The sequence below is a fragment of the Anastrepha obliqua genome, chromosome 1 (assembly GCF_027943255.1).
Source record: "Anastrepha obliqua isolate idAnaObli1 chromosome 1, idAnaObli1_1.0, whole genome shotgun sequence".
Classification (NCBI taxonomy): domain Eukaryota; kingdom Metazoa; phylum Arthropoda; class Insecta; order Diptera; family Tephritidae; genus Anastrepha; species Anastrepha obliqua.
The window spans coordinates 101,442,027-101,466,282 of NC_072892.1; the positions used below are offsets into that span (position 1 = coordinate 101,442,027).

At 37.3% G+C, this 24,256-nt stretch overlaps 2 protein-coding genes across 2 annotated transcripts; one reads left to right on the forward strand and one right to left on the reverse strand.

Annotated features, from left to right (window-relative positions):
* Positions 1–2,555: 2,555 nt before the first annotated feature.
* On the reverse strand, positions 2,556–3,941 carry LOC129236258 (5'-AMP-activated serine/threonine-protein kinase catalytic subunit alpha). Its single transcript, XM_054870533.1, has 2 exons — positions 3,026–3,941; positions 2,556–2,878 (listed from the first exon to the last, which is right to left on the reverse strand). Exons 1-2 carry the CDS (start codon positions 3,939–3,941, stop codon positions 2,556–2,558), a joined length of 1,239 nt encoding a protein of 412 aa, XP_054726508.1.
* An 18,577-nt stretch (positions 3,942–22,518) lies between these two features.
* Positions 22,519–23,477, forward strand: LOC129244564 (protein apnoia). The gene is made up of 3 exons (XM_054882266.1): positions 22,519–22,624; positions 23,037–23,170; positions 23,325–23,477. Exons 1-3 carry the CDS (start codon positions 22,519–22,521, stop codon positions 23,472–23,474), a joined length of 390 nt encoding a protein of 129 aa, XP_054738241.1. The 3' UTR covers positions 23,475–23,477.
* Positions 23,478–24,256: the final 779 nt, after the last annotated feature.

Here is a 24,256-nt window from a genome sequence, read left to right on the forward strand (position 1 = left end):
TATCCATATTGTACAAACACATTCTAGGGTCCACGTTTTGGTCTCTATCTCGAGACCCTAGTCACGGAGCAGCATGAAGCATACTCTGGACTAAAGCATTCACCAACAGCTTCCATTTGATACCCATATTGTACATACACATCCGAAGGTTACCCGGGTCCACGTTTTGACCTATATCTCGAGCCCTATTTCCAAAATAAAATATAATCCATGTTACTCGTGGATGATGTAGCTTTCGAATGGTGAAAGAATTTTTAAAATCGGTCCAGTAGTTTTGAGCCTATTCATTACAAACAAACAAAGTTTTCCTCTTTATAATATTATATTAGTATAGACAACATATCTTATAAGGTATATGGTAAATATTACCATACATTTTTTCCTTCATATATAATAAAAAAATTAATAATTATAACATTAAAACAACAGGTATTATTAACAAACTTGGTTTTATTTTAAATTCTTCAAGTGAATCAAATTAATAATAATCAATAAGAAGGCATATGCAAATACAAATACGTGAATTTATATATGTACATTTGCGCATATACATACATACATATATACGCTCACTTAAGTAGGAGAGAGCAAGATATCGAACGTTGCCGTTCGTTTGCTTTGTTTGCTTTGTCGTTCGTTCCGCCCTTTCGCTTGCAGTTCATTCAATGCAATGAGCAAGGTAACGGCAATGAGCAAGGTAACACTAATATGAGCAAGGTAACACTAATGAGCAAGGTAACACTAATATGAGCAAGGTAACTACATAAAAACAGTAATGAGCAAGGTAACACTAATATGAGCAAGGTAACGGCAATGAGCAAGGTAACTACATATGAACAGTAATGAGCAAGGTAACGACACATTTTTTCGTGCGTGCAGCCTGTTAAATCGAATTATAAGACGTTATCACGTCAAAAAATATTATGAACTGTTCATTTAAAAAGCGAGCGTTACCCATATGTCTAAATTTTTTTTGCCGGAATGTTCATACAACTGTCCTCTACAGTGTCACAGAGTTTGAACGTGATCTGTCCATTAGCTTGTTTTTTGGCATTTAATTATATCAGCCAACCGCAAGTCTGCACTGCGATTTTCACTGTGAATAAAAATATCGAAAGAATTTGTCTTAAATGTTGTATTTCGAATGGGATTTCGTGTGCCGAATCGTTGAAAATGTTGCAGAAAGCCTATGGCGAGTGTGCTTTCTCGAGATGGGTCTACGAGTGGTATAAGCCTTTTGCAGAGGGCCGAGAAGTCGTGAAAGATTTGCCCCGATCAGGGCGCCCATCAACGTCTTCAATGGATGAAAACGTCGACAAAGTCAAGGAAATGGTGCTGGAAAACCATCATTTAAGTTTGAGGAAGGTAGCTCGTGACCTTAGCGTGTCTGACGAATCAATTCGCAACATTTTTCACCATCAATTGGGCATGAGACGCGTGGCTGCCTCGGCAAGCTGGCTCCAGAGGGAGGGAGAGGGGTGTTAGATCAGTGGGTTTGACGGGGCATGTGAAAAGATGGCTAGTGTCGTGCGGTGTGCTTTCACATTCCGGACATATTTTTAGTATGCCGGGGTCGATTCTGGAGAGGTAAGAGTTAAAACTGCTACAATATCCAGAACGTAAATGTGCCCAGGTTAGCCAGGACTCTCGGGGAAGTTAGAGCCCTTCGTCTGTTGTGGGTGGTGGTTGGACTCCGATGACGGCATTCGGGAGTCGGGAGCTTAAGAAGGTAGTAAGAGTCTCCCGAGGAATGCCGTTAATTGTCTGTTTGTACACTATCCGTTTATAATGATAACGGTTCGAAATCGCTTGGATTTCTATAATTTTCAAATTATTAAATTATAGATGAGTAGAAAAAAATATAAAAACATAAAAAATCCCATAAAGTCTCTTGCAGGTCATGTGGTCGCACAAACTCTTTGGTCAGACGGGAGGCCCAAACTCAAAAACAGTAGCTTTATGGTGAATTTATAGTATGATAGCCCCCTTGCGTAAATGTTTGGCTAAAAATATTACATGAAATCATCATACCTACCCATATGAGTACAAACCTCCAACAACATACGATAGACCTCGATAAACAGCCGAACAAAAGACAAGTAGCGCATGAAACAAATTAGAAATACTAACCATCTGATGAACTATAGAGGAAGCTTGCTATTAGCCTGTGAATATTAACTATCTCATAAACTATCTACTCCAACACAATTAAATGTAGATTTTTACCCGTAGAGGAGCTCAGCCTACCACCCAAAGAGGATGTAAACGCCAATTATGTATGCCCCTGAATATTGAACCTTGTTAACAACCGATAAGTAATTTCTTCCTACTTCAGTTTTATGACACCATTCATATACATAGTTCAGTGAACCTAAATCCCATAATCCTATAGAATCTGGAGAATTTAATCAAAATAATACAGGTGGGCATTAAAAAAAGCATACTTACCTATATAATTTTAAAGACATCCAACTAATCACATCACGCAAATTTTTCTTTTCATTCCCATTTCATTAACAACAATATTTAAAACATAATTCTTAGGTAAGTCATTATCAATTAATCCAAGCCGCTGGTTTTCCCTCCACCCGGTAACCATTATAACCTGTCGACGAGGCGGCCGCCGCCAATTCTGATCGCCTACTCGGTTCACCAGCCCAATACGACGGTGCTACCTCGTATGATTGCACCATTTTATTGCTATTCTTTATCGCTGATAAGATGAGTAGGAATATCGCCAACTTTCCAATAAGTATAGATTTCACCAACAACAATTTCAGCTTAGTGACCAGAAATGGCACAATGGCAGATTGTATGAGGAATGGCAAAACGAAAAGTGGCAACACTTTAGTGACCATATCGTACTTCTTGCCGCGACCTATGCATAGAACGAGCAAAAACTATATTTAATTATGTATATACACATGTAATCAAAAGTTCATTCACATGTGCATACATATATATGTACATATTTATCTACAAATATACACATATGAAAGAAGTGTTAATCAATTCCGTGGCTTACCTTCTTCCGTATTATCGCTTAGCCAGCGCCCGCGCATTATTTCACGCAGATTATCGCCATCCAAATTGACATTCACAATATCGTTCAACATGTCAAAACTCATATTGACACCTGGTCCAATTGTGTAGCGATAATGTTTATCGCTTAGCTCGTCGAGTGTGGAGTGCGCGCTACTAAGTAGAATATCAGAGTGCCTGTCGTCGCAGTTATTGCTGTTGTTGTGAGTGTTATTGCCCTCATTTGTCTTATCAGCACCTATATTTGAATTGTTCAAGTGATTATTTGTTTTTGCACGCTTGGCACTTGAGTTCGAGCGATGATATTTACGTTTTCGCTTACGTAGCTTTTCTTTTAATTTCACTTTGAGTGCTTGACTTTCGAGAGCGGGTGGCGGAATAGGTGCTGGTTCAATGATGGCAGTCAATGAAGTTTGCTGCTTAGCTCTTTCGTTTTCTAAGGTTACTTCCTCGTTGTTGGACGTCATGGGGTTGGAAGTGTTAGCGGAAGAACTTAAACGTTGAATTAATTTTTTCTTGTACTCAGCTGAGGTGCCATTGCCCATGTATGTGCTCTTGTAGCTTTTGTAAATGCCCCTAAAGACATTTTTTAGCGGTTTTACAGATTCCTTAGAATGCGCCGTACTCATGTCTGCCAACTGTTTTTGTACGAATTTGTGCACATCGTTTTCATTATTGTCAGCAATGCTCCGCGCCTTTGAAACTTCAGCCCCCCATGGCATTGTTGTTATTGCCTCATCAGTTGTGGTTTTCGTTTCAACTTCTTCATTTTCAAATTCAAGTGGAAGAGTAAGATTTGTATTCCTGATCGATTCTTCAGTTTCGTTGGCGCTCAATTTTTGCACATACACATTCACAAGCACTAACAGCGTCAGTAGTATACGAAAATTGGCAAACATTGTTTTTTTTATTTTGTTATAATTTTCAGCGCGTAGCCGTTTGCCGCCTTACTATACCAACGGATGCCAGCTACTTAACGTCTTTTCACTCCAGACATCAGCGTAGAAATGTGCTGGCCGCTGTAGTGGTGTGCATTTTATTAACTCGCATTCAACAGCTTCGAACGCATGCTGAATCCACTGAAAATCATGGAAAAGCAGGAGCCAACACGTTCACCCCAATAGTGATACGCAACTGGTGATTCTAGAATTTCCAGTCAATGTTTACCAAGAATTTAATAAGCTCAGCCAATGAAGAATTGAAGATTGAAAGAAGCAAGGTAGCTGCATGAAGATTGCTTACTCACTATACATAACGATACAAGAAACAATGGCAAAGTGTCACTTGATGCAAAACCGCTTGTTGGCGGCCAACAAGCTGACCGCAAAAATACTTTCATTCTAACTAGGTTCTCAGCCTGAAGAATTTCATCTGCAGCAAAGAAAACAAGCAGTAAGTATTACTGCTTTTGCACTAATTATTCCACTTTCTATTTGGTATGCTTTGCTTTCCATACCACTAGACAGCCTGTTGGGAAAAAAAGTGCCGCCTCAGAACTGCGGTGACCAGTTAGTGATAACTGAAACCGATCAGTGCACATGCATGTGCAAAAAGTAGGTCTTTATTCTCGTATTTACTACTGACACAGGCATCGTTGTTTTGATCTTAATGATAATCAACAAGAGCAAGAAAGTCATCGGGCGCATCCGTGTGTGTGGAAAAATAAGCATTTAACCCGTTGAAATAGTTTAAAAAGAAAAATAAGGATGCCTTAGTTTGGCTAGAGCGAATTTCGCTCCCAAAGCATAGTAGGGCTAAATTTATATACACACTGAAGCAAAGCTTGCTTGTGCAAGGTGTACCGCATAAGAAGTATCCAAAAATTGCGGAACGATAATAAAGTGAACTCTATAGTTAGAGGTTAGTGGAGAAAACGATGTTTAGGCAATAAGTAAGGAGTATATAGGCATTGCCCCCTTGCAGTTCTAACAGGACATTGAACCCAGTTCTAACAGGGCTGGGTAGATCCTTTTGGAAGCGTGGTGGAGGTTGTAGACACCATTCCACTCATCGCATGCCACTGTTTCGCTGCATAAAGCTTGGCTAAAAAACGATGTAAATAAAAAGCAATTGATTTTACTCAACGGTGTACCAGTTTTCAAAATAACTAAACAAACTATTATTTTTTATTTCAGCATTACCATAGTTTCTGACTAATATAATATATTTATCTTTGCAAGGCACTTGAGAATTTTAATGTGTAATTAAGGGTTATTTTAAAGTAGGGTATAGTTTATGCGACCACCGTACGCGTGATTAGTGCATGATTATTATTGGGAAGTGCCCGGGTTTGAATCTTCGGGCATATTATTTAACAGTAAAAAGACCAATGCGGCCAAATGACTGCCGAGCGGCGACCGTTATTAGAAAAAGCAAATAAGTTTCAAACTTTATATAAGATTTATAAAAATTCGACAAGTTCCAAAAATGTTCATCAAAATTTTATACTTTTTTATCGGCAATAAAAAAAGACGATACACATTAAATTTTGGTATAGTAGGCTCAAAATTCTCGTTAACTTTCGCGTTTTTTCCATATAAAAACAAATATCGGGCAATTGTTTAAGCAGAAAATGCGCAATACCCCCAGAAAAAAAAAAAAACAAAATTGTCACATCAACAAAGGTATATGAAATTTTTTTTATTACCACAGGCATGGAAGTGAACATTGTGAAGCAGGAGGAAGATGACTGCATCTCAGAAGCTGAAATTTTCAGTAAAGCGAAGTTAAGGCAGTAATGCGGTAATGTTATTATTGTGCGACAATATAAGAACATAAACTCATAACCAGCGCCATCTATAAGTGTTTTCAGTATAAAAAGAATGCTGGGTATGAGGCTGGAACATTGTAACAAATTCTTTATGACCAAATTCAAATGACCTTTATTTTGACCTTTACGCAATCAATTTCTTATGTGTTTGTATACCGAAACTGTTTAGTTCACAAGTGCCAAATATGATTGACGTAGGCCAATTTTCAATAGCGTTTCACGTATGCGCTTTGTTTGTTCTTTTTTCAGTGAGCCGGAAAATTCTTCGCACCCAAAAGATGGAATTAGCTCGTGAAAATTTTGGTGAGACAATTTATTACGATTTTCGACCTGGATTATCGAGACCGAAGAACATTAATCAGTGTACTTAGATTTTTGCCATTGAAGCACCACACTTAGCTATTGTGAAGCGCTGGAATCCTACGAGTTCCGACTAGGGCGTCGAACCATGCAGGATGAATTTCGTGAAGGTCATCCAAAATTGGTTGTTGTGTTAAAAACAATTTATGGTGTACGATGCGTCAATAGATAACGCAAGATCGCCATGTGACACATCGCAAGATAAAGGCGTCTGTGGGGATTAGTGGTACCAGCATGCATTCAATATTACTTTACATTTGGCCCTGAAGAAGATTGTTCTCGTTGGATACGGATAATTTGGCAATTGCCCAAGACCGGACTCGTGTCGATTGGTATAGAGAAAGATTAAAGAATCTTTGCGGTGATGGCTCAAAGTACGTCTACGACATGCCGAACTATTTGAGCACTCAAAATATCATATTCATGAATCATCCACCATAGGATCCTGATTTGACACATAATTATTTCTTTTTGTTCCAGAACATCAAACATAAAATACGAAGTCAACGATTTTCAACGCCTAAGGAAGCTGTTGAAGCATTTAAACAGCTCGCTTTGGAGGACTTCCAAGGAGTATATTTTGAGAAACAATAAAGCCATTTTCATGAATATTTTACCATTTTTTTATTATTGGGTGCAGAATATAAAGGACAACACTCGTATCGATTGTTGCGGTTTATTATTTCCAGATTTCAGAAAGTAGTGCAAGTTTTTCATTTGCTAATCTATTCACGAATATCGAATCTCAAGTGTCTGAAAATCTCCAGGAATATGTTTCGACTCCTGCATCCTTACAAAGTGCAATACTTCACTCGTTTGATCACAGCTGGTGAACGTCCACTCCATTGGGCTCCATACTACTATGTCCATATGGAATTGCTAGAAACGCATATAGATTATCTAGCTTTACACTCCAGTCGATATTATTCTTATTTCTTACTTCGGTTTCAAGCCAGCATTGGAGCCAAGCACGGGAATGTTTCGCTTAACATATTTAGATACGCATATATGCACATATGCATTTGGGGAACAACATCAAGACACACACCACAAATAGGAGGAGGAGCTCGGCCAAACACCCAAAAAGAGTGTACGCGCTGATTATATATATATATATATGGGACATTCTTTCTCAACGGGAGACCCCTATCCATCCAAAAATGTTTTTAACCTAGAGAGTTGTACTAGGGCTTAAAATTTAGCTCTTTTTATCTACTTTTCAATGCAGAGTGGCCAAAAACGAAATTCAAGATGGCTCATTTAATATGGCTAAAAATGTAATCAAAATTCATTAAATTCATTTTAATAACCTATGCCAAAAAAATTCATTTCAACGGGAAGAGTTGTACGAGGTCTCAAAATTTAGCTAAAAAAGTTTACTTTAAAATACAAAATGAAAAATTTAAAAATCCAAGATGGCGGCCACAACATGGGGCCTAATTTTTTAAAACTACTCAACTAATACCCGAGTAATAAATTTTAAGTGGATTTGAGTAGTTTTAAAAAATTAACCGCCATGTTGTGGCCGCAATCTTGGATTTTTAAATTTTTCCTTTTGTGTTTTAAAGTAAACTTTATTAGCTAAATTTTGAGATCTCGTACAACTCTTTCCGTTGAAATGAATTTTTTTGGCATAGGTTATTAGAATGAATTTAATGAATTTTGATTACATTTTTAGCCATATTAAATGAGCCATCTTGAATTTCGTTTTTGGCCACTCTGCATTGAAAAGTAGATAAAAAGAGCTAAATTTTAAGCCCTATTAGAACTCTCTAAGTCAAAAACATTTATGGATGGATAGGGGTCTCCCGTTGAGAAAGAATGCCCCATATATATATATATATATGCTGATTCGTGCAGATATTTCGTATAGGATACTTCCCTGGGCTTCCTCGGTTGCTGCTGTTTGTTTTTGTAGTCGTCATCGGTATAAGAGATTTCAGCTAACTGGGCCTGAGATGCATCCTCACTCTCAGAATTTCGTTCCCCTGGATCGGATTCTGGACCTTCATTGTCCAAAATATTGCGAACGGGAATAAGTTCATAACGTTTTTCTATTTTTTTATTTTTTATTTTACAACGATTTGTTTGCTGTTTGGCAAAGGGTAAGTATTCATTCGGTAGAACTCTTTTTGCTCTACAAAACTATTTTAGTTATTTTATTTATTAGTTATATTTATTATATTTATTAGTTTTGAGGCTTAGAAATGGAATACCCAGGAGGCAAAAATCAACATTTTCCACACCTGCTCTTCTTTGCTTTTCATCGTGGTCAAAAAACTGCCAAAGCAGTCCAGAACATTTGCAACGTGTATGGAGAAGGTGTCATAGGCGAGTTTACAGCGCGGTAATGGTTTGCTAAGTTCACAAATGACGACTTTGACGTCGATGACACTTCTCGCAGCGGAAGACCTTCTGAATTCGATGAACAACGTCTCAAAAAAATCGTGAACGATGCTCAATCAACTTCATTCAATGGTTTGTACCGAAAAATTGGGAGCATGGGTGTCTCACGAGCTCAACGAAAGAAGCAAAGAAAGTCGCCTTCAAATGCATCTCGTCCGCCATCGAGCAACACGCGGTCATAAACAGCGCTTTTTGTTCCGAATCGTCACGGGAGATGAGAAATGGGGCCTATACATCACTATGAAACAGAGAAAGGAGTATGTGGATCCAGGGGATACGCCAAAACTGAGAGTCAAGCCGAATCTATCCAAAGAAAATCATGAAATGGGTTTTTTTGGACTGGCAGGGCATGGTGCACTGGGAAATGCTCGAAAAGAATGCCACGGTCAATAAGGAGCCTTACGTTGCCCGGCAACACCGCTTGCATAAGACCATTCGATTGAAAAGATCTCATCGGCATGGTCAAACCATACCCCTTCACGACAACTCCAGGCCCCGTGTTGCACAATTCGTCAAAGCCGCATTCCAAGAGTTCAAATGGGAGGTCGTTCAGTATCCGCCATATCATCTTTTATGCTCCCTGTTACCCATATGAAGGGCGTCAAATTCGATAACAAAGAGGTCTTTAAAAACCAACTTCTTCTTTTTTTTTGGTGGAACAGCATCAACAAATTGGTTGAGAGGTGGGATAAGGTTGTAAACAGCAATGGCGAATATATAATTGATTAACTTATTGATATAATTATTGTTTTCTGTTAAAATCAAATTCCGTAAAAACGATACGAACTTATTCCCCAACCGAACATATAAAATTTGGTTGGGTTTGACCATTTCACCAAATTTCTAAAACCGACTTCTGGCATTTATAGTATGTACATACTTTCAAACTATAAATGTGTAAAATTTACCTAGTTCCAGTGTTGATTTAGATTTGCTTATTTGAACTCTCTCCCACTCAGATCCTCCTGGGCAGAAAATATTACAGTAGCCTTATGCGGCTAGGCGTTGGGTATAAACATTTAAAAATCCTAAGCGAAACACTTCGTTTTATTGCTGTTTTTGTTTCTTGGAAATAATTTCGCAACCCTGACTAAACCAATTTGAAAGCAATTAAATCCATGATGTGTTAATGGCTATATCAATTTGCTATATGCGATTTGCATAAAAAATATATATAGCCCGTAGCTAACACTCTGGCAGTCATTGATAGGCAACAAGTGTTGCCGGAAAATGCAGAGTAAAAGCTATAAAAGTTAACTGTACCGCATCAATTATGGTTTTCACTACTAAAACATTTTGACGTACGGCTTAGATATGTGTGTACACATCCGCTTGACGGTTGTGGACTTAAATGGTCATACCTGCGCAAACACAAACATATATGTAAAAAAAATATTATGTACATATGTATGTATGTTGAAACAAATTTAGTAAAGCATGCGCCGCCTTTCTAACCAATAAATACATACATACACACATTTTTTACCACGAAATAATACTATTTTTTAATTAAATACACGCACATATGCCAATGAAAGGAAAATTTATTTGTGACTGCATGCAATAGTCCATAAAAAGAATATACGATTTGCAATACGAGGGTCGTTTGAAAGCTCCATGCAGAGTCAGGGAGATAGCACTACTGGCACGTATCGAGGTTATGTTTAGTTAAAGAAGAACACACACCAAGTTTCAGCCAAATCGGTATATTTCTTTGTGTTGGGTATTCGAGGAAGTCGAGTGGTTTTTCTTTTGCATCGCGACAACGCACCAGCTCACGCCTCTGCAGTTATGGTCGCAAAAATTGATGGAAATAGGGAAATAAGTTATTTTACATTCCCCTATTCTCCAGCATTGGCTTCCTCGGATTCTTTGTTCCCCAATTTAAAGAAATGGCTGTTTTACAAACTCAGAGATGTCCTATTATGCGGAAGGGATCAACAAACTAGAACAGCATTGGAGGAAGTTTATAAATCTAAAAGGAAGCTATGTCGAAAAATAAAAACGGTTTACCCAAAATAATTAAGTAGTTTTTACTTTTGCACGGACTTTTAAAATGACCCTCGTACTAAAAAAATAAAGACTGGCTAATTCTGGCTAATTGAAGCTTTTATATACTAGATACTTGAGTATGTTTTATTCCATAAGATTTGTTCCAAAGTAAACAGGCGGTTTGGTGTTACTTTTTTTTAATTTTCTCATAAATTATTTAATGGGCTTTAAAGTTTGAAAAGATTAAATTTCCAAAAAATTGTTTTAAATACTTACGTTTATATGAACTCTATGTTATTAATATGCATATCAACTTTGCTCTTCTTGAGAAAGAAAACCTTAAACTTCTACATAAAAAATTAGTTGAACCTTCCTCCAATAAAATAAAATATACCCATACAAAATCTATATTTATCTTGGTGAAACGTAAAAAATATTGGCTGTTTATAACGTCTTTCCCTTTGTGTCCGTATTAATATCATAAAGTGAATATAAGTAAAGGGTATTTCAAAAGTGACGACAAGATGCCAGTAATGGATAATTCCTTCACGGCATCTTTGACATTTGTCAAGTAGACAGATGTCGTCGATCTTTAAGATCAACATATCGAAAAATTCATAATTTTTGGTGGAATAATCGTCCAAATGGATCGATAGTTCAGAGGTTGGTGAAAAAAATTCAAGAAACTGGTTCTGTCGTGGTTAGAAAAAGGACAGGCAGACTAGATTGAGGTTTTTTGAAAAGTAAAGTATATGTGCATAAGTAAGCCAACAACGATTCCAGAACTGAAACACAGCATTCGGATCGAGATTGCTGAACTCAAAGTGCCTTTAAATTAAAAAGTGCCTCAAAAGTCCTTGAAAATTTTCATTGTCGTATACAGCCTGTAAACGTGCTCAAGGTGGACATTTAATTGATATCATTTTTCACATATAATTGTTAAGAGTCGTATTTTGAATAAAAATTAGGGAAGCCTGAGAGAATTAAAATTCGTCTTTTGAAAATTTGTAGTCTTTTAAAAAATTAAAATGATGGGAAAATTGAAACAGCCTAGTATTACTATATAGTAAATTCTATGTAGGTAAAGTTTCACGCGGATGTATAGTACAATTTTTTCTGGTTAACAAAAAACATTATTTTTATAGCACTGTGCTGATCAGCTGAATTGGGCATAGCCATAGGTTTGCTCGACTTATTTTATGGTTAGATTTGGACCTTCATCCGTATAAGATTGTTTTGACACAGGAATAGAAGCCGGACAGTCATAGATAACGGAGCGAGTTCATTAATTGGGCGTTGGAAATGTTGGGTTGTTTCAATCATGGAACTTTACACTTCTTAATTACTTTCCCTGGGGCCACGCAAAGTCCTCCAAACAAAGTCTACGCGAATAAAGCAACCACTTTGAACAAGCTCGAGTCCTGCATTCGAGATGCTATTGGTCTGAGACATTAACAATTTTCCCGTCCGATGGAATTACTACCATCAAAGGCGAGGCAGCCATTTGTTTGCTGTGATGTGCCGTTTCATACAAAATGGCAGGAATATATTTATATCTTCGGAATAACGCCAGAATCCTCTCGTTCTTATATTGGATGTCCTTTGTGTGAAAATATACGCGCACAACAGGCTAGACTTGTTTCGAGACAATTCTTGGATTTTGCACAGACAATGGGTTTTTTTACACTCCATGCATCGTTCATCACCATTTGCACAAAAACTCGATCCACAACCAACGTATGTGTCTGATTTTGATTTCTTAGAATAGACGCAAAAGCCAACTTAGATAAATCAGCGAAAGAGGGTATGAAGAATGTAAGTATACCCCTCTCTACCTACAAACTGACTGATATAATTAGCATTGTAACATCAGCCAATACCATTTTGGTTGATAGTCTGACATGTAACGCTAAAAAAATGTGGCCAAAATTAGACGTCAGCCGCTCAAAGGCGCTACTTAATCGGTCAAGAAAAAATGTATATATGTTAGTTGCTTTGATCATAGGGTAGATTTTACGTACCCCAGTTCCAGAAAGAATGAGGAGGAGGAAGAGTTTGTCAGACATCTTCTTCCAAGGGGCGACCGCTATTAGAAAAAACTTGTTCTATCATTTGGTGTTCCATGTCAGCGAGATTAATAGATTTGCACTTAAAATAGAATGGTTTAACGGGGAGTAGCAGGTAAATAAATTACTACTAATTTTTTAGATATTTAAAATCACCTTTTTCAACTAGTCGTTGGTAGACTGGTCCTTTTATTCCCCTTTTTCGCCTTAATGTCCTACTGATTCCGAAGAAACATTTCTTTTTCATAACACTTTTTGAACCACCCAGAGTAATAAACAAATTTACATATGTGCATAGACATAAGACTGCTTCGTATGCAAACAAGTACATTATAATTATAAATTCATTATTTGTATATACCTATACATATTTTTTTGCATATTATTTTATATACAAATAACTATAAAACAGTAAAACATTTAAAAAGTAAAAACGAAAGCCTGAAGTATCCAAAAATGCATACTTACATTTGTTGTTGGCATACCGTTTTTTTTTTTTCAACTAATGAAAATGTCGTGTATGTATGTATAGGAAAGAATATGTTTGTTAGCCCTATGCGCCGCCATAAAATGTAAGTACGTGAGAGCTTGAAAACGCGTATCTACGTGCCACCCAATACAACTATATATATAAATTTTATACACGAAGGTATTTCTGAACACGTAGCTTTATTAGTATACTATCGGCTATATACCCAAAATTCATGCTTTAAATCAATGCAGTCAATTAATTAGGTTTAAATGCCCGAGCCGCCTATAATTTTTGAAAATGTTTGTTGGTTGAATACTTACAAGTTTACAATTTAACCAATATTGATAAAGCTGTGTGATCGAAAACTCAATCCGGGAAATGGGAAACCTCACCAAGTCAAAATTGAAGCGAAAGAAATCGCGTTACACTTACAGTCTGCGACAAATGGTGGCACATCAATATTGTGACCAATTTCGACCATTTTTGTATGAAAATATAATTAATTTTGTAACAAAAACAAAAAAATTACATTGTAAAACTTTATAAGAAAATGAGGGAAACCCCATAAACTATTAAGCCAATTCTAAGTTTTTTGAAAATAATTTCTGGAAATACTTTTGGTATGCAGTCTAATAGCTTATTAAATTTTAATACAAAAGTTTGAAGTTTCTAAAACACCCCGTTGATTGCACCGTGCAAGAATTTTACGCTAATTGTCGGAGTGCGGAACGATTCCAACTCTTGATGTAAAACCTAGACCCATATAGTAAAACCTCGAAATCATCTTTCATTCTTTGGTCAAATTTCGCCTAAGTGTTTTTTAGAATAAATGACAAAAGAGTTAAGATATATGTCAGAGAGAAATATGTTGGTAAAATGTATGTATATAGTAAAATTTTACAAGAAATAATTTTATAAAACACTTTAGCCCATTAGCTCTCTCACGAAAGCGTCGTTTTGGCCTCTTTTTTAGAAAGTTCAAATGAAATGAAGTTTTGCAAGTCGTTAGAGGATTAAAATGTTCTAAGAAAATTATTTGCCATTTATTTATTCGGACAAAATCTGTGTACAAAGACTCCGTAAGTCAAACAAAAAAACAAAACCAATATCCTTTTGAAATATGAAAAAACAAAAATCGTGTGCTTTATTTTTTACTGGTATATGGTTCATATATGTATGTAACTCAACAAGAGTTATGTAAGCTATGGTAAAATAATGAACTATACTTTTATACAAAAATAATGAAATGGAGAGACCTTCAGTTTTATGCTCCCTCCGATCGACAGATGGTTTTTTATGAGAAATCACGCGGAAGTTTGTCATTACCTGCCAAGGAGCGACCACTTGTAGAAAAACTTTATATCATTAAGTGTTTCATATTTCCCATAATGGGTTACGAACCCGAACCCTAGCGAATGTTGGTCGCGCAAAACATATATAGTACACAAGCTTGTCAAATTTTAACTAATTGTACCAGGTGTTATACTTTACAAGAAATTTAACTACCAAGGAAAAAGTAAAAAATAAATCAATTTTGCAGATTGCCTCGGTGGCCTCCATTTTGCATGAGATTTATAAGAAAACAAATGTTACTTCAATTAGTATTGAATTACCCCTCTAAAAAGAAATACTATTTTTTATCTATACTCGCAAAATAAATTGACTTTTTTAGCTGCCCCTACAGAAAGTGTGGACAAGCAGACTTCGGCCGTCTGCGCAGTCTCATTGCGATAACACTCTACAATCTCTCCTCGCCTTTCTGTAAAATTAAACTCTGAATACGCCTACAGAATGTCGCTGCTTCATGTGATGCCATATTCTTTCCGCAGATCTCCACTAAACAATGTCCGGTGATTATTTCAACCACTAATTATAATGAAATTCGAACAAGATGGATTGACAACTTTGGCTTTTTCATAGGCAAATTTGTCCGCTGACCTCCCAAGTGAATTGCTAAACCCATCAATCATTTACTCTTTTAACTAAAATCAGCCAATGCCGGTATATGCAGGAAAACTAGGGCGAGTTAGCCAAGAGTAGTCCGATATCTTTCCTTGCCAGCTTATCGGTGTTGCACTTCGAGGGCATGCCATTGGGATCTGGACCCCATACAATGCTCATGGTATATATCGTCGCCAGTTCGTTCAAGATAGTCCTATACTAAATTACTACCTTTGACTTAATGGTATTTGATTGAAAAGATTTAGTGGCTGTTTGATAGTCCAAAATGAATTATATTAGTCAAGAAAAAGATTACATTGCGTTGAGCCAAATAAGGGCCCTTTTTATAGTTGTAAGTTCAGCTTAAAATACTCTACAGTGGTTATTTATTTATTTATTTGCGTATTTATCTTTGAATGGATACATTCTTACAGACTATGCTAAGCTAACGTGCAATATTTTAGTAATTACTAAAAAAAAACGATTTAAGATGGTTGACTAAGATGCCATAGGCCATGTAAAATCAGCACCAGAAGAATTGAAAAATAAACTTAAAATCTGCACACGCACTAAAAATCGATCATTCACCCGTAATTGGTTCTCGAGAAGCCAATTTTAAAGGTTTCGTACTGTTAAAGTTTCTTATTAGGAATATGAAGCTGAATTTTACTTAAAGAGAAGGACAAATATAGTTACAATAAAGGTCAAAGAAACAGTCGGCGCACTCGCTAACGGCACCCACGTCACTGTAGACAGTTATAATTTCGAGGTTGTAAAAGACTTCGTTTATTTAGGAACCAGCATTAACACCGATAACAATGTCAGTCTTGAAATCCAACGTAGAATCTCTCTTGCCAACAAGTGCTACTTTGAACTAAGTAGGCAACTGAGCAGTAAAGTCCTCTCTCGATGAACAAAACTAACACTTTACAAGACTCTCATCATGCCCGTCCTAACGTATGGCGCAGAAGCTTGGACGATGACAACATCCGATGAAGCGACTCTTGGAGTGTTCGAGAGAAAGATTCTGCGTAAGATTTTGGACCTTTGCACGTTGGCAACGGCGAATATCGCAGACGATGGAACGATGAGCTGTATGAGCTTTACGACGACATAGACATAGTGCAGCGAATAAAGATCCAGCGGCTTCGTCCGAATGGATACAAACGCTCCGGCTTTGAAAGTATTCGATGCGGTACCAGCTGGTGGTAGCAGAGGAAGAGGGCGGCCTCCTCTGCGTTGGAAAGATCAGGTGGAGAAGGACTTGGCTTCACTTGGTGTGTCCAATTGGCGCCGGTTAGCACGAGAAAGAAACGACTGGCGCGCTTTGTTAAGCTCGGCCAAAATCACGTAAGCGGTTATCGCGCCAATTAAGAAGAGAAAAGTACGAATAATGAATGAGCACGATTGAATAGATCGTCTGCCATCAAGTGCTTTTAAACCAATAAATAAACATCGTGAGCGGTAAAGCTTCAGAAGAGTTTAAAGATCGGAGCGAAAAACGAAGAAAAACTTTCTGCACTCTCTCAATCCGGTTAGTGCTGCCTCCAAATAACAACGGCATATGATAATCTCGATCTAACAATACAATGTTTCGAGAGTGTGTGGGTTAGTAAATGCAAAACACTTTCGGCTTACGAATGCCAGCATCGAATATGACCATCTTATGACTTGGTTAAAGTGGCTAGAGTTGAAAATAACGCCTTGAATTTCTTCAACGGATTGCAGAGGCGAGCCAGCAATACTATACGAACTATGCAAACTATTGATTGATTTAGCAAATTTTAGGTGAAAGCAGTTCCGGACGTTGCGTAAGTAGGATTGCAACTTTTCAGTGTCACGAGCACTGTTAATCACCGCAAATATTTCAAAATCACCAGCTATAACAAATGATCAGCAAATGAAAAGGATGAACCAATATCGTTAGTAAAGAGAATAAGAAGGAGGGGTCCTAGAATATTTTCCTGCGAGATACCAGAAGATATGGGATATCGCATTATCAACGGCTACAACGCAAAGCCTATTGCACAAATATGATTTGATCCACGACAAAAACGTGGAGTGAATACCCATTGACACAAGCTTTGGCAAGAGTATTCGGTGCGCTACTTTGTCAAACGCTTTAGAGAAGCCTGTCTAAATTATATCAACTTCAGATCTGTTCTGGAAGGCTGAAATGTAGTAATCATTGAAAATAGACAAATTAGCCAAAAATGGTGATATTTTGAAATGATTGTATGGGGAACCCCCCTGGGGAGTTCCAGGGGGTGTGCCACTGGCATCGGTGGATCGGCCGTCCAAAGTTAGTGGGGGTCGGTCATACATTTGGACTCGATTGGAGCACTCTAAATGGGTCAAAGTGGGATTTTTCGTTCGACCCAAATTGGGGGACATCAGAATTCGTTTTAGAGGTATGGTTCCTTCGGCAAAGTTTCTTATTTTGATCCCTAGAATACGATTTTCACAGAGCAATGAGCGATTTTTGAGAGTTCCTCCTCCTATTTGTTGTGTGCGACTTGATGTTGTTCCACAAATGGAGAGACCTACAGTTTCAAGCCGACTCCGAACGGCAGATATTTTTTATGAGAAGGTTTGACACTCAGAGGTTTGACATTGCCTGCTGAGGGGCGACCGCTATTAGAAAAATATGTTTCCTCATTTTTGTGTTTCACCGAGATTCGAAACTACGTTCTCTCCGACTTCCGAATGGTAATCACACTCCAACCCATTCGACTACGGCGGCCGCCTTTTTATATAAAGCTAAGAACACTTGTTGAGTGACTTCTAACCAACCCATATCTAAAGATATATTTTTCTTACATTGAGAAGAGAAGAACGCTATATTTTATATAAATCTGAGTAAATTCATTAAAATGATGTTTTATTTACCTTCCCCCTTAACTACTTTTACCGTTTTTCTGTATATTGACTCTTCATCTTTCCAGTCCAGTTTTTACAAAAAATGATTCTTCCGATATAAAATTAAATGCTGAGTATCAACTAAATATGGATAAGAAATTTCAAACTAAGTCTACATCAGCGCCACTTTCCTGGAAAAAAACGTATTCTGCAGTAAGAAAAATTAAATATACTTTTTATTTAATTTAATTTTATTTAATGAAAAAATAAAACAAAATTATTTATAGGTATTTACCAGGTATATACCTATGAAATGGTTACAAATTTAATCTTCAAAATAATAGTCATCGCTAGCGACACATTTTTCCCATGTCTCAGGCAATTTGTGGATGCCGCGCCAAAAAAAATTGGCCGTCTTTGGCCGCAAACCCATCATCGAGCCATTTTTGGCTTCTTCGTTAGAATTGAGGCGCTGCTCGGGAAGGGCGTGGCCCATCGATGCAAACAAATGATAATCGGAAGGCGCCAAGTCTGATGAGTAAGCCGCATGCACCAGCGGTTCCCAATCGTACGTCTCCGCCAATTTCCGGGTCGCTCTTGATCGACGTGGCGGTGCATTGTCACATTGTCAGTTTATGCGGCACCCATCTTCCGACCTTTAAAATCATACCCATGTCTTTCAAACGTTTGGAAATGGTTTTTTGGGTCACTCCCAACTGCTCTGCCATCATTTCTTGCATTTGACCATCATTTTCATCGAACAATGCTTGCAATTCGGCGTCCTCAAACTTTTTCGGTGGCCGGCCATGGTCCTCGTTCTCCACGGGAAAATCACCACTTCGGAATTTTTCAAACCATCTGAAACACTATGCTCTACTTAGAGCATGTCCACCATAAGCTTCTATAAGCATTTGATGAGCTTGAGAAGCGTTTTTCTTCAATTGATAACAGAAAATCAACAATATTATACAACTTTTTGAGGATATATACAATTTCATGATTGAATTTTACTATTGAACGCACTCATCCGCCACGGCCTGGTGAAATTGATCAACGCGCAGATCTACATATGTAAATTGATAACACACATTTTAATTTTTTCTAACAGCGACACTTTGCCCCTTTTTATGAATGCACATCATAGAATAGAACATTAATTACACTGGTGAACTTAAGTATTCACACAGCTGTATTTTCATAAAAGTTCGTATAATTTTAAAATTAAAAGATTTAGCTCTTTACAGTTTTGATAAAATTATACATCATCAAATTCTGTGGGAAGGGCAGATCGATGCATTTGCCATAAACTCAAACTACATAGTTCCACAAACACCTTATTCAGCTTATGCGGACTCTAGCTGACTTTTTTCAGTCGGCAAAATTCAATTTACTCCTTTGTTTAAACGTTAGAAAACATAGCGGCGAGATTTCGTGGCGAGAACTGAAGTCGGTTCAAGAAATTGCGTTTGAAAAATGTTTTGAAGATTGGATTATCTTGGAAAGGACCTACTTTGAGGGTTATATGAGGTGGCACAAAATTAATCGCCCTATTGGAAAATTTATAATTTTTGCAAATGGCGTTCTACGTCAGTCATATTTCCCACTTGTGAACTAGACAGCTGCAGTATACAAAGAAGCAAATAATGAATACCAAATTCAGTTCATATAAAGATATCCATCACTCCATTTCACCAAATTAATTTTTCTATTTAGTAAAAAAGTTATTCAAAAACAAAATTGTATGATTCATTTTGCACCACATTGTATCGGGTGTTTTTTGAAGAACTTGAGAACTTAAAATGATAATAGAACTTAAAATTATAATGACAGAAATATTGTTGGAATGAATCTGCTAGATAATTTCATAGCATTCAATTTTTGAATATGATATCCGGCATATGTCCCCCGTGGCTACGAGTTAAGGGCCCATTCGATCAGTCCAATTTTTGACTACTTTTCAAAATAAATTTGCACGTATGGCATCAATGGTGGCTTAATGATGGCTTTCATTAGCATAGCTCGATAGCGCTCACCATTCACCATAACGGCAGCGCCTTCCTCGCTTCGAAAGATATAATTGCCCATGACGCCGCCAGTGCTGTGTGAACTTTGCGAACAGATTTATTTTTTTTGCTAAGTAAATTTCCGCAATTTGGAAGCATTGTTCTGATGTTAAATGATTTGTGATGCCTTTCCGACCCTTATTAAACAGAAATGTCACAGCTTGCCATCCTCTGCTATCTCTGCAGCTAAAAAACCACCAGATAGAATTAATACTCGTAAAAAATATTTTGTGCTTTATTGACTAATTACTGGTACCTTTTTAACAGAATATGCTTGTATGTGCATAGATTAGTCATGCAGGTATAAAAAAAGAGAGAGGGAGGTGATAAAGCTCCATTTAAACTGAATTATTTCAACCTATCAATTCATGTCGCACTTACGCTGGTTAAGATTAAAGATACTTAATATACAGGGTAGGCCAAATAAGACCTACTAATGTTAAGCACAAATAACTTTTTTATTTTTGACATATTTATTTTTCTCTTTTTGTAGGTTATAATTGAATTGTGGGAAATTTATTATGGAACCCTACAGTACAACACAACGCTTTAAAATTATGGAGTTTTTCTATTCTTGTCAACGATCGATTGTTTTAACGCAGCGTAAATATCGGCGTATGTCGGATGAAGCGCATTTGCATTTAGATGGTTATGTCAACAAACCACACTGTAGATTCTGGGGCTCTGAAAATCCAAGGGCAACACACCAACATCAGTTGCACCCATCTAAATGTACTGTTTGGTGCGGCGCTATGGCCACTAGAGTTATCGGTCCATATTTCTTCGAAAATGAGGATGAAACGCCGGAATCGATTTCAAGAGCTTCTTACAGAACATTGATTGAAAACTTTTTGCGGCCAATGGCGGAGCAGTATCCTAATTTGTGGTTTCAACAAGATGGAGCAACTGCGCATACTGCTAGGCAAACGATGGACCTGCTGCGTGAAATTTTTAACGAACGTCTGATTTCCAAAAATTCAGACTACCCTTGGCCACCTCGTTCGCCAGATTTGACTAAGCCCGACTTCTTTTTATGGGGATATTTAAAAGACAAAGTGTATCTTAATAAATAGTCAATAGTCTCTGCACAGCTGAAGCAAAATATTCGAGACGAAATACTGAGCCTTCAACCAGAAGCATTATGTGGTGTAATGGAAAACGCGTTCAAAAGAGCCAATATTTGTATCGAGAAAAATGGTGCACATTTGATGTAATTTTTCATACATAATTTCCATAAAATAAATTCTATGTATAAAAACAATTAACCAAAATAAATGATTATTGCAAAAGTTATTTGTGTTTAGCATTAGTAGGCCTTATTTGGCCCACCCAGTATATATAATATAATCGGCGCGTACACCCTTTTTGGGTGTTTGGCCGAGCTCTTCCTCCTATTTGCGGCGTACGTCTTGATGTTGTTCCACAAATGGAGGGACCTACAGTTCAAGCCAACTCCAAACGGCAGATATTTTTATGAGGAGCTTTTTCATAGCAGAAATACACTCGGAGGTTTGCCATTGCCTGCCGAGGGGCGACCGCTATTAGAAGAATGTTTTTCTTAATTAATTAAAGATACTTAGTTTTTAATTTTTGCTTGCTGGGTTGTAAGCCGCATAGCAGATATCGTTTCTACAAAATAAGTGCAATGAAGATGGAGTTCTTAGGCATAGCAGTTATGAGCAGGCCCTCTTTGCTTAAAGGACTTCCAAAATCGTTATGCATGAAATAGCTGATATACATGTGTACATACATATTTAAGTACCTAAGTGAGTTTGTAGTTTGAGTTCTTGTAAATAGTGCAATTGATGACTAAATCGTCAGCAGACATTTTAATGTGTTCGATCGTGTTATTAGCCATATTTGTGAGCTACTGCGTGCAGCAAACATTTTTTTGCCTTATGTCGCTAAGAGCTTTCTATGTGTACACCTAGTATTTCGGGCAAATATTTCAACACTCATTGATGACTTTGGCCATGGCAATGCGAACGAAAGTCTCTGTTTGCCGTTAAAGTCTGGCGTACTCCAAGTTTTTTGCCTGCTTGGCCAAAAATCGGTAAAAGGCATTACACGAAATGCGCATTGCCATTTGCACTTCGACTGCGTATGCATATTTGACACATGAATGTATATATAGGTGAACATGTGCATATGTATGTGTATAGGCATGTGCTTATATGTTCTTCACCGTTGTATGGTCGCTTGTAAGTTGGTTGTTGGTCATGACAATTTTGTTACTTTTCTTTTTCAATTCTGCCTTCCGTTGCGTGGATATACAAACGGTTTTGTTTTAGTTCAACATTTTTGTTTGTTTTTTGTTATTTGGCGAAATTCTACTTACCGACGTGTGCCCTACAGCGTTGACTATTAAAGCGGTTGCCGCAGTCAAATCCACAATCAATACTTTACGAACTTTCAGCAGTACATCAACTCTTTCAACGCTGCCGTCGTTGCATTGCTAGTGTGTGTGCGTGTGCAATTTATACCCTGTAAATTCTTCTTTTTTCGCTTACCGAGGATCTTAAACAAATTCAAGGATTTTTCAACAAGATGGTCGCTAACAAGGAATTCGTTTTCGCTATTCTGCTGCTCGCCGCTTTGATGGGCGAGGCTTTGTGTCAGCAAGTTGCTGAGGATAATGCTTCTGATGTTGCTGGTTAGTGTTTTTGGTGAAAAATATTAAGAAGTGATAGTCTGTAAATGAAACTCAAAAGTATTCAAGTGTTGAAGTGTGTTGAGATGAACTTAAAATTAAAAATGTAAAAACTAAGCATCGAAGAAAGAAGCCAGCTAAAGAAACCACTTAAAAGGAAATTGAAACGCTATAAAAAAATCCAAATTGTAATAATAGTTCAATAAAACACATTTAAAATGATTGTGGGCACGTCAAAGCCTTACATTCATGAGTTCTACATAAATGAAGAAACAAACCCTTTCATCGCCCATTAAAAATATTTCAGAATCATGCTGAATGCAAGGATTCGATTTCTAAATAGAGATTTACTTAACTTTGTTTTAATTCCTATAATACCTAATAACCGTAATATCATTTCAATGCCGTTTTGCAGAAGGCCGCACATTCAGCCATCACTTCCTGAAGCGTCTGAGTTTTGCTGTCATTCCCGGCGCCTTTGTGATTGGCGTGATCACCACCCTGCTAGCCGCTCTCACCGTTGTATCCATGAAGGGTCTGGGTGTCGGTGTAAGTATCTTATATTGCGTGTACATACACACACACATAACACACACACATACACATTTAATCATCATAAAAATGTTTGCCCTTTATCTCTCTTTCCCTCTCTCTTCATAACCCATTTACTTATTCCACTCTTTAATTTATATTTCAAATTCAGGTGATCCTTTTAATTTTGGCCATCGGTCAGATGCTTTCTCGCGCCATTCCACAAGTGCATGCTGCTGCCTATACCGCTCCAGCCCCCGTGCCGGTGGTGTACTCGCATTCGCACACCCAACAGCCCGTTTGGCTTGAGAAGGAGTGGTAAAATTAAGATGGAGAACAGTATGGACGTTGTTACCTCAGTGAATAGTCCGCAACGAACGCTGAAAAGAGACCAAAAATACCATTAACTTTTAATTATTAGTCAATTAATTAATTTAGTTAGTTATAATATTTATTTGTTTATTTATTAAAAATTAAAAAAAAAACCCAAAAGCAAGCAAAGAGATTAACGAAAAATAAAATATGTTAAAAATGTGCGCATTGAAAAGTGAAATGATTTAAGTTGTTTGTTAAACTATTCAGTATTCAGAACTGATGTCAGCACTTCCTCGGTTTTTAGTGCGCAACAAGCATAGATAGTCCCGAACGTGACCATTACAGTTTGCACGTTTTGATCGATGAGTGGCCATGTAGAAAGAAGAAAGTGTTTACAATGGCACATAATGAGTCGATAACATTTGGAAAATGAGGTCAAATACTGTGTTTGGGAATGATTTCTCAATTTCGATAAAATGTGGGAATATGTGTGGCCATAGTCTGCTAAGATTTGTATAGCCATTTTGCGACGACGAGTGGTAAATATGTATGCAAATATTTTAGTAATACATCTATCCACTACCTACTTAATGGTGAAATTAGCTATAAATAAATAGGTTTAATAATACATTATAAAAATAAATTCCGCGTGATTTTCTTAATATTCAGCGTTGAGTTGTCCCTTGGTTCGATGTTCCCTTTGGTCATACAAAATTAAATGTTAGAAAAGGTTTTTCTAAAAGCGGCCGAGAGTCTTAGGTACTATGCACTGCCTATCGAAATGTTACA

Coding starts and splice junctions, on each gene's coding strand:
- LOC129236258 (XM_054870533.1), bottom strand. CDS start 3,941: ATGTTTGCCAATTTTCGTATACTACTGACGCTGTTAGTGCTTGTGAAT. Junction 2,879..3,025: donor AAGCGATAATACGGAAGAAG/GTAAGCCACGGA, acceptor TTCTATGCATAG/GTCGCGGCAAGAAGTACGAT.
- LOC129244564 (XM_054882266.1), top strand. CDS start 22,519: ATGGTCGCTAACAAGGAATTCGTTTTCGCTATTCTGCTGCTCGCCGCT. Junction 22,625..23,036: donor TAATGCTTCTGATGTTGCTG/GTTAGTGTTTTT, acceptor GCCGTTTTGCAG/AAGGCCGCACATTCAGCCAT. Junction 23,171..23,324: donor TGAAGGGTCTGGGTGTCGGT/GTAAGTATCTTA, acceptor TTTCAAATTCAG/GTGATCCTTTTAATTTTGGC.